The sequence below is a fragment of the Symphodus melops genome (assembly GCF_947650265.1).
Source record: "Symphodus melops genome assembly, chromosome: 21".
Lineage (NCBI taxonomy): Eukaryota > Metazoa > Chordata > Actinopteri > Labriformes > Labridae > Symphodus > Symphodus melops.
The window spans coordinates 17,423,066-17,434,263 of record NC_136711.1 but is presented as its reverse complement, the minus strand read 5'-3'; the positions used below and the strand labels follow the sequence as shown (position 1 = coordinate 17,434,263).

The following is an 11,198-nucleotide window of genomic DNA, read 5'->3' as shown; positions in this document are numbered from 1 at the left end:
GATAAGCAGAGACAATGTGAGAAAGGTGTAACGGTGGAGATAAAAGAAGCGAGGAGGTGCAGCGATGATTCTCTAAGAAGCTGAGCGTGTTAGACACCTGAGAGGCAGTTTGAAGGCTTCAATGTTCTCTGCTTATTAGTGGTGATGTACTTTGTTTCATCGGAGTCACTGCCATGAAAAACAGAAATAAAAACATGAAGGCCAGCTTGAATAAAATATTGACATATAACATCTTTTATTGAAGGAGTGCCTTAAAAATCCCCAACTTTAGGAAAACAGTGGAGCACAATTAAATGTGCAACATTATCCCCAACACAAAAAAACACTTCTCTGATTCTTCCACCGAAACACGACTGTAGATTTTGTCTTTCGAGGCACATCTGCTTTCAGACAGTAGACATGAGTAGACACAAATTAGGAACACAACCCAGTCGTTGTTCTCATGCTCTCCAGGTTTAAAAACAGACACACACACTCACACACACACACACACACACACACACATTGCCTCGAGGCAAGGAAGGCCAGTGACATCAAGTGTATTCAATTCACAGAGAGACATGTTGAGGGAATTTGAGTCACAGTTTAGGGGGAAGGCCCGTTTCAAATGTTTCCCCTCCACCAGAGTCGCTGTTCCTCCAATAACAGTGAGCGCTGTAACTTCGTTATCTGAACGTGGGGGAACAACCGTGAAATAACAAACCCACGGTGTTCCCCCACTCGCACACGTACAGGTTCAAATCAAAGACCTGCGATGAAACTGAGATGTTTTTAGTGTTAAATAAAAAAAAAAAAAACTGAAGGCATGAGAACAATAAAAACATGACGAGTTATTTCAAATACATACATACTGCTTGTGTACTTCTTGAATAAATACATTTTGAAAATACATATATTTTTATTTTTTTATAATGATTTTTGCAAAAAAAAAAAAAAAAAGTTAGAATTTGAAAGCAGCTACGTTTAAAATATGGCATCAGTCCCTGGAGGATTTCATCCTTCTTAAGAAGCACTGCATACAACATCTCCGTGTCCCAGCCGGGGACCTGAAAGTGAACAGTTTCTTCAGATAGTGCAGCAAAATGTAACACAATCCCTCGAACGAGTCGACGTGTTTGCGGAAGCATCGCCATGATTGTGGATGAGAGGCGGCGAAGACGATGAAAAATGTAACAGTGAAATATTGCATATCTGGGGAGCCTGTTTCTCTCCTGTCGCGGGACACATATTGCTTCTAGGGCGACTGCTGAGGAAGTAATGGGAACACTGTTTGGGTAAAAATGTGAGACTGAGAATGAAGTCTTGACAATTTGAGGGAAAAAAGTTGTCACACTTATTTTTTTGTTTTAAATTGTAAGTTTTACCCCCCAGAAATTCTCGACGGTTTTTACATGAATATTTGACTGAAATACTTAATTCTCAAAGTCAGACATTTTTACCCCTCCTAATATTCCATTGCAGATATTTTCCCAGTCCTCAGTGTCGAACAAAAACACATTCAGTCATCCCAACCAAAGAAGCGTCCTGTCATCTGGTAGAACTTCATGTTGAAGGGCCTGTAGAAGTCCCGTAGCCTCTGGACCACCTCCGGATCAATGTTCGGGTGGGTCCGCCCTTTGGTTTTGCCCAGGCAGTGAGGCTTGCTGCTGCCCTCGGCCTTCTTGAGGCACGGGAAACCCTTGGTCTGGTTGAAGTAAAAGTGTTTGTCCGTGATGATCCTCTTGAGCCCGAGGAAGTCCTGCACGCGGCCCAGCTCTCCGGCCGGGTCGCTGATCAGACGTTCGCCGCTCACAAACAGGATCTGGTCCATGGGGAAGTACTGCAGCCAGTTGTCCAGGTGCTTGGCGTAGATGCCGATCTGGATGGCGCTCCACGAGGTGTCGATGAGCCCTGTAGTCCTGTTTTTGAAGGTTAGGCTCTCAAAAGAGGGAATGTCAGGCTTTTTGGACAGAGTCTGTGTGTAGTCTGAGATAGCCCTGGTGACCGGGTCCCTCACGACCACGATCAGCTTGGTGTCCCGGGACATAGCCGAGATCCTGGCTGGTGCCTCCCTAGTCACAAAGTAGCTGGGGGTTTTCTCCATGGTGACCTGCCCCTCCAGAGTCTTGGGCATCAGATCCCTGGAAAGAAGAAAATGGAAAATAAGTTAATGACTTGCACTCCTGACATGACTACAGTGAGACTGACACAGTCTCGCCACCACTGTTGGTTAAATAAACACAACAGTCGGACAAACTCGGGTGAACTAATTAAAGAAGTCCAATCCAATCAATCCAGAAAAAAACTCAAAAACCTTTCCTCTCCAAGAAGTTTTTGATTTTTTTTTTAACTCATTTGGCTTCCAAGAGGTGCGACCAAACGTTGTTGACTCAGTGCCACGCTCTCAATGGAAAGACATTGTTACGCTGACAGTATGCAGATGCTCCCTCCCCTGTAGCATGTAGCTTAATGTAGCCTGAGGGCTTATGAAATCGAGAAGGGGGCTCCCTTGGGTCCACTTGAAAGAGGGTATTCTTTAGTCTCATATGGCGCGAAAAAGAAGCTTGTCCATCTCTACAGCAGTACTTGGGTAGTGCTGGTTATAAAATATTGATATTTGAGCCTCTCAGCATAATTGATCACCTTCTTGTCTTTCACTTTTTGTAACGAGTGGTGGTAGAAAATGATGTGCTTCAACGATATTTTAACTGTACAATTATTTATTTGAAACGTGATATGGATCAAGTTTTAGTTGTGTTTGAGTTTCAAACAGTCTCATCTGAACAGCCAATCACGCCCTAGATTTGCTTCCTAAATATGTTAACCTGTGTGATATTCAAGTGCAAATAAAGTACGACCATCAATCCCTTTCCAAATATTCACCCAAGAAGAGTTCAGCTAGGCACAACCTGGGGATCAGCATTTATTTATTTCGCTTGAGTCCTGATTTCAAGAACTCCCAAAAAGGGGTGGGAAAAAAAGATAATCCATTCAGCCACGCCACCCGTCTCCTCTGCGATCCTCTTCTTGTGCTTTCCTCCTGCCCAGCTGCCTTCAGGACACTGACCTTAAGCAAAGCGGGTAAAAGCAGCCCATGAATGATTAACGGCGCCTTCCCTCTGCCATTTAGAGCCTCTGCAGAATACAGCTTTAAAATTCACCAAAGTACAGAATGCAGGCGTCAATTATTCATCTGCTTGGCTGCTGCTGCTTACAGCGAGGACTGGTGCTGACAAAGTGGCCCGGGCTGCTCCCAGGGTAGACGCTGTTTTCTGCCCGTGACAGAACCACCGAGCCGGTAAAGGGGGGAAGGCCCTCGGAAATTTGTGAAGAGTGAAGAGTGCTCAACACTTGAGTCCGTTGTTTTGTTTTTCTAGGATCGTTCAAGCAACGGCAAGCACCTAGCATCTGTGATCAAGGTGCTACCAACCACAGCGTCTTTTTCTGATGTAATGGAGGTTGTTTTTCCGCCTGGCAGATGAAGAAATAAGACATTGTTTTTGGGCATTTGCAAGTACAAAGATAATTTAGTTTTTCTTTTGGGGGAGCAGAAATTCTCCTTCCCCAAGTTACTGTACTTCACTCAAAGAAAACTTTGACTCTGGAATAAGATGAGGCTTTCGTCATTTCAAAATAACTAAACTAACTAATATGACATCAGATGGAGAATCCCCAACTGCTCAAGTGTCACTCATATTGAGGTGGCAGCAAAGGCAGCATCAGAACAGCTGCTGGTTTGTCCCAGCGTAGGCAGTGAAATGGATCTAAAAGCCATACGTCAATACCTTCAGGCACATGTCAAAACACATCCCCGCTATGTGTGTGAGTGTTTCTTCTCTGCAAGGAATAGATCACGAGGTCAGCACTGGTGGGACACGCAGGAAGTGGTGGATAAGAGCAAGAACGGCAACGCAGGTGCATTGATGTCTCGACATCCGCCCGCAACATTGACCATCAGCTGACCTCCAGAGTCCTCTCAGTGTCTCCAACACGGTAAAGAGGAACACGGACATGGCTCCTTTCCTCTCGCATTAGATCTGCCTCATCGCCCCAAGTGTCCAGAGTGAGGCTGTATAATGGTGCCTTCAAACAGCCCAGTTCCATCGGGACTGCAACAGCTACCAGGCTGACAAGGCAATAACAACCAACATGGAGACTAATTATTGATTAATGGGGGGGTTTCATTCGTGCAGGTAGTCTTTCCTGGGCGGCTTCCTGGCTATAGTGGCGACATGCTGATTCAGGGACGACTTGACTTCTGTCGTAGCCCTCTTAGAAGGACCGCAACTTCTGGATGCAAAAGACAACATTATTGTTTTATGAAAAAGAAATGAGCCTGTACTAAAGGAAGCATCCATATTTGATGGCGTGCGTCACGCTCGTTCTGCGGGAGATGCACTCACAGCGATGGTGGGTTTGTGCGAGGGCACTCTTGGAGGGGGGGGGGGGGATTTTCAGGGTCAGTAAAGTACAGAAAGTGGTATGGGGTCCTGCATGAGGAGTGACATGTTTGGAAGTCAGAGTATGAAGGTTGTGAGCTTAAGGTTGAGAATGGTTTCAGGTTCAGTCAGCTGGTTAAACTGAAGAAAATGATATAAAGCCGACACTGTTGATCCTGCATGTTATAATTTGAAACCAATTTCATTTGAAAAAATGCCGCATGATAAGAGATATCGTCTTTTTTTTAGTCCAAGTACACTTTTAGTTCTATATTACTTTGGAACAATCCCTTAAGCAGGCTACACATTAAAAGATCATTGGGCAGATTTTTGGCGCGAGTCCTGAGTTCTAAAGACGACTGGTTTATTCCCATTGTGTCCCGCTGTAGAGGCTTGGGTCTATTTGTCAACATGTTAGTTTTCTCTTTATGGGTGGGTTTCAAATCTGTTTCCTGTAGTTGTGAATTCTTCTGTTTTTTAATCTGGTCTGACTTTTTTCATAACTAGTTCTTATCATTAAAGAATCAATAAAAGCACATCAGGTTCAGGTAGGTTTCAGATGGGCCACGACTTGGACTGGCTTAGACTTAATGTACGTTAGTCAACTCATCATTAAAGTGACGAATGTACAGAAGTTATCCAAGAGAAGAACATCAGTGCTCTACTTTCAGTCTTGGTAAAGGGGCCAGGATACTCGTTTTTACAGTAAGGGAACCACAGTGGGATATTTCTTTCCATTCTGCAGCCGAGGCATGCTGCGCTTCCAAATGAAACTTTATTGGCATGGTAGGTGATGTAACAGATGACAAAACGTCCAAGCTCTTAATATTTACTGCCGTTCCACATTCTGCTTTGATGTCTTCATCGCGCCGCTAAAATACGACTCCCTCCGCTCAGCGATGCGTGAAACACGGGCAGCGGGGTCTCACTTCAGAAAGAGGACTTGGACCCAAAGTGAAATACGAAACACGGTACATGAACTCTCGCCTGGTTTGAAATCAAATTGACTCCTTGGAACGCATTTAAGAGCAGGCGGGCGGAAAAAAATGTGTAGGATGACTAACAAGTTAAGAAGAAAACTAAACAGTTTGTGTACATGACAGAACATAACACATGTTGTAATTGTACGTCATTCCGCTCATATGGAACTAACTAAATTGAAGAAGGGCGCCAGGATTCATTGGACTGTCTTTATTCCCTATTAAAAAAAAACGAATCCAATGTACACAGTAACACGCAGTACATCACTCAATGAGTCCTTTGTAGGCTCGTCTATAAAGTAACCACTCTGGACTGAAGGGCCTGACGCATCGCCGCTTTCATTTCCCTACTGAACAAATTCTTCTCGCAAACCAACTTAAACGCTCGCAGTGACTCATGTCTGCTCGTTATGTAAAGGCCAAGAAAAGTCTGACGAGGCCAGAAGGTCTTATTTACTGTAAACTGGGAGTATGCATAATATGACAGCTTGACATGTGAATTACAGAGGAGTAAAAAAAAACAAAAAACAAGCATGTGATCAGCTCTGAATGGGCCCCTCCTGCTCATATTCTTCTAGAAAGCAGCTTGGATCGGGGCCAACGCCTGTCAATTGACGGGAGTTGTAAAGACACAGAGGCAAGTGGGCGAGTGAGAGCCGTCCACTTCTCCCCCCCCCCCTGCAAGCCTTTGATTCATTTTTCCTCCTGCAGCGGGGAGCCCTGGCAGACATAACTACACTCCCACAGTGTTCCCTCGCCGCTCGCACCAGATAATCATCTTGTAATTGGCTCAATATTTCTGCTGTTTGCAGGCGAAGCAAAGGCCAGCGCCGCTCTTGGTGGCTTGGACTCGCCTGATATTTTCCAGGTCAGTGGATGCTAGCAGAGGTCAGAGAGAGAGAAGGGAGGGGGGAGTTAGAGTAATGGTTGTTGTGCGGCGTCGGGGGGGGGGGGGGAAAGCCCACTCCTCCCTGCTGCAGAGGTTTTGCAGCAACACAGCCCTTAACCTGCTCCGCGGGCTGCAGACGCCAACGGCACATAGAGGAATACAATGACACGCACATGATAAGAGATGATAGCGTTTTAAAGCCTCCGCAAAAAAAGAAAGAAAGAAAAGAATCAGGGTCCACATAGGAGTACAAATGAAGGACGAATTTACATTTGCAATTCACATTTCTGAGGTCTTCAAACAAGGTATGATGTTCAGAGTTAAACGCCTCCGTCGGGATTACAGGTGTGAGCTTCCAGCAGCCGATGGTCCACATCAAGATAATCGTCTGTTTTACGACCGTGGCGGCCGCAGTCCTCCAATATCTGCCCACATGACCTTTCCGACATGCTCCGTGTCACCTTTGCCTGCACACCTGAACTTTACAGCTCTAAATCCTCCCTCACTCCTCCAACGCAGCTGAACAAAGTGTCTGCCGTCTGGATTTCTCAGCTTCCGATGCGGACGTTGTGTACTCGTAGTTCTTGCTCATTAGTCGACCGGATCAAGGAAAGTCTGCGCTTTGAAGTGAAATCACTTTTTGTTACTTTATAAGTAATAATAAACTCCCATGCTGACTTCTTATTGCTAAATAAACTGCACTTTATTTTTGCAATTCTGAACAAATTCTGGATCCATTTTACTAAAAGATTCAAATTTTCATTCAGGCCTCGTTTCATTTGAGGCTAACTCAAAACAACGAAAAGTCAAATTCTTGATTCTTAGTGATTTAGAACTGCAAAGCAAATCGTTTGAGGCGTTGACGCAGCTCTTGGCTGTTGTTTTAATGCAATTTCAACTTTATTTGGAAGGGACTGTGTGCAATTAAAACCTAAATGTAACCATTGGACGTTCTGCAACAGAGTTAGCTTTGGGCTAATTTGCATCTGCAGTTCCTTGGCAGCTAACAAAACATGCATAAAAACATACATCACTCCGAAAGTAATAAATAGCAACATCACCCTTGCACACACACACACACACACACACACACACACACGCGTTATAATTGTTCTATAATTGTTAACATGGACTAAAAAGAATTGTGTGAGTCGTGCTTGATTAAGAAGTCAGATTCATTTGATTAATGAAGCTCATTCAGATGCAGCTTCCACTGTGGGTTAAGTAGAAATGATCCAAGGTGCATTCTTGGAAGGGAAGAGTGAAATCAGAGTGGTACATGGGAACAGCAGGGGGTAGGAAGCAATTTTGAACGACGCACAATTACGAGATAAGAGAGTCGTCTATTCTTGGAAAACAACATGGGAGGACAGGGTGTTCTGTTTCCCTCGGGGAAATGACGAGGTTTTGATAAAGAGCGAGTAGAGGAGAGAAAGCACCAGACATGAGATAACAACGTCAGAGAGGATGAAAAACGGCCACGTGTAAGCTTTAAGAATAACAGGAAATTCACAGTCAAGGTCGATGACAACTTGTCTTTCAAATGAGACGAAAAAGGAAGTGAAGGGTCGAGAAAAGCTCGCGGTGGTTCTGCGAGGGAGGAGAGCAGGAAATTACACCGAAAAATGGAAAAAGTGTGTAAAGTTAAAACCCAAGTTTCATGAATAGAACAAATGGTGAAACACTTAAAAGACAAAGACAAGCAGCAGGATAAAGGACGCTGTCCTCCGTGAGGTCACCATGGAGGGAAAAACAATAAAGGCGAGTTAATCAACAAACGCCAGAGTCTAATGAGGGGGAAAAAAAAAAGAAAAGCAATGGAAACGGCACAAAGCTTCACAAAGTTGTGTTGTCTTTTCTCATTCATCTTAGGATTCAGTCCAAATGCCTATTAGCTGGGGAAAGCATTGAAACGCAATTTTCGAGCTTCTAACACAAGGCTTGAGAAATAGTGCTGGCCTGTCGCAATTTATCTCCGTTGAAATGTTTGGCCACACTTGGAAAATTTCTATTTTTTCATGTACACTCAAACGTAAGAGAGCTCATAAATAACGTCTGGAAAAGAAAAAATAATCTCACTCATGCGATTCGTTACGGGGAGAGCTTGATAATAAATAGTGCTACAAGAATAAAACGCTATGATACACTGCAGTGAAAACATTTTTTTTTTTTTTTCAACAAAATGCAAAAGGATGAATTAATCTCCCGGCTGGACGCGAGCACAGACTTTTTCCCTCCCTTTCTTCTTTCCGAACGACCACAAAGCTTGATTTCGTGAAAAATTTATAGAGTTAGCTTTGCTGTGTGTTCTTATAAATTTATCAGCAGTGTTTTTCACAGAATCCTTTTTTTTTTTTCTCCTCCCTCCATGCGGAGTGTAAATCCCCGGTTTATTGCGTAAAGTGGAAAAAAAATAAGCTTTATCTTTATTGGAACTTGCTTGTGAATTATTTACCCTTTCTAACTGTGGTGGAAGAAGAAGAAGAAGAAAAAACCGGACAGAAGCTGCAGCAGGATGCATTCAAGCCATCTGAAGCGTTCTCCACACCAACAAGCAGAGTTCGCTCGCTTTAAGATCCAACTGATGAGGCAAACAGTTCAAGGCGAAGGTTGTTCCAGTGAGCTTAAACTGTGAAAGTATTTCAAGCTTTGACGTATTAGCATACTAGCATGTGATTTAAAAAACATTTGGAAGTTCATTGAGCTTGGACCATAACTGAACCGCTGTTCACCAACACGTCCATGACATTCATCAAATACTGTAGTATTAAAGATTCGTCACTCAGTACCTCATGTTGCCAGCTCGTGGATCGTAAATCTGTCCTGTAGAAATGGAGCAACTGAAAGTCCAGGAGCAGATTTTGGTATCTGAAGTGTTCTGGTTTACGTTTGTAGTCTTAGCTGTTACAGCGAGAAATGGCTGTCACAGGAGAAGCGTCCTGAAGGGAGAGAAGGAGCCGGATCGGGATAGAGCAAACGTCGTCCTAAAGCCCATTGGACGTAACTAAACAACACTGAGCTTTAACTGTTGTCTTTAAACAGATGCATGTAACTAAAGCTAACAATCTGCTACTAGACTTTATGTCTCAATATATTCTCCCTTCTCTGTTTCTTTATTTGGTCGTAAGATGGTAAAAAATGGCGATGCTTCAAGAAAGACGTCTTATCGCTGGGCTACACCAGAAGTCCATAACGTCTCAACCCAACAGAGGTCACATTTTGATCAGATCACAGTCAATGATTTGACTTTTGCGGACCATGAATGTGCTAATTTAAAGAACTCTTTTAAAACGCATACATGGCTTGGAGAAACAGCTCTACACTCCATACCATTGTTCAAAATGCTGCCTTCTGTACGTGGACACTTGGGATCTGGAGAGGTCAAGATGACATGGGAGATGTAGTCAAATTGGCAGGAGTAAAATCTGCAGAGTTAGCAAAAATAAATGTTACGATGTTGTCCTGCTTCCTGTTATTACTCGAGGAGTCTGGAAAACCCACAGAAACACCGGCCAGAAGAGAAGAGGCTGTACTTCGCATTTCATGCTCCATTCAACCAAATGACTATAAGCTAACCCAAACTGTAGCTCTGCATTGTATCTCATGTCATCACAGAGTGGTGTACATATCGGAGACACAGCGCTCCCATTACTTTTTCATCTTCCTCTGACCTACTTGTTCAGAGATACATGGAGTTTGAGACAGAGCATGTGGAGGCGACACTTCAGCGGGATCCGCTTTAATAACAGCTCAACTCTATTTTTTCTTTTCGCCAACTCAGTTTTTTTTTCCGGTTTCAACAGCTTGTGGAAGATAAGACACTTTGGGTTTAATACCAAAGCTCATTTCCCGAGCTTTTTGTGTTTCTTGAAGGATCCCTTATATCTTTAAGGTGGCCTCATTAGCAAATTTCAAGTAGCCATTCTATAGCCCGCTTATCCTTTCTCGATAGCTTCTCGGATGGAAATAATCCAAGAAAGAAAAAAGCAAGCGACTGCTTCAATTGGGAACTTTTTCAATGGATGTTTAAATTCTACATTAAAGTTTGGTTTGAATTAAAAAAAAATGGTGTCAAATGCATGAGAGCAAAATGAAATGAGTTCAGAGCCAAATGGAAGGCTTTGTGGGAGTGCTCTGTGATAATTACCCATGACAAAAAGGCGAAGGCTTTTGTCTTTGGGACCATTACCGTGGTGATTTTCAAGCCGCTGGAACGTTTAAACATAAACATTTCAATCGGCTGGATGTGCCACATAGACTGCTGCTGGAAGGATATTCTTCACGAGACACTTTTTACGCTGGCACTGATCACACACACACGCACACACACACACGCACACGCGCAGGCCTCCAGTGCTGCTGCCGAAGCTCAAAGAAAGACGAAGTATCAGAGCTGAGAGAAAGCCGGTGATTTCAAAGAATATAAAGGCCAAAGACTGAGGAGTAAAGCGCAGAATCCGATCGTTCTGTGGACACAAAATGATGAGCTGGCACAAAGACAATCCCTGACGGCTGGAACGAGCACTCCTCAGTGTTTCTTCTTCACGGAGTGCGATGTCTTGATCTCACAAGGGATCATTCGAATCCTTTTGATATTTTCTCTATTCCATTTAAGTCTGATTTGAATACTGCAAGCGGTCTGCCTGTTTTATACATAGAAACCCAACACATGATGCTTACAGTATATCTGCACCTTTACATTCTTTATTGTACCTAGCCGATAAAGCTGATTCTGATTATTATGACAAAAGACTTCTTTTTCTATTTTGCACATTTATGTTTGGTACTTTGATTTCAGGCTATTCAATCAGGAATAAACTCCACGAGGACAGGATGATGTTTTTTTTTTTTTCTGCTTCATCATATTCGCCAACACTTTATCTGTAATGTCTGGTATCCCTGGAGGTGGCT

General features: G+C 43.5%; 1 protein-coding gene across 1 annotated transcript in view; it reads right to left on the bottom strand.

Annotated features, from left to right (window-relative positions):
• Window positions 1-211: 211 nt before the first annotated feature.
• Window positions 212-11,198, bottom strand: part of LOC306842380 (heparan sulfate glucosamine 3-O-sulfotransferase 3A1-like) — a 31,551-nt gene continuing 20,564 nt past the window's right edge. Inside the window, exon 2 of the mRNA XM_079372586.1 lies at window positions 212-2,120. Within this exon, the coding sequence (XP_079228712.1) occupies window positions 1,499-2,120 (622 nt within the window). The 3' untranslated portion in view covers window positions 212-1,498. The remainder of the gene's footprint in view (window positions 2,121-11,198) is intronic.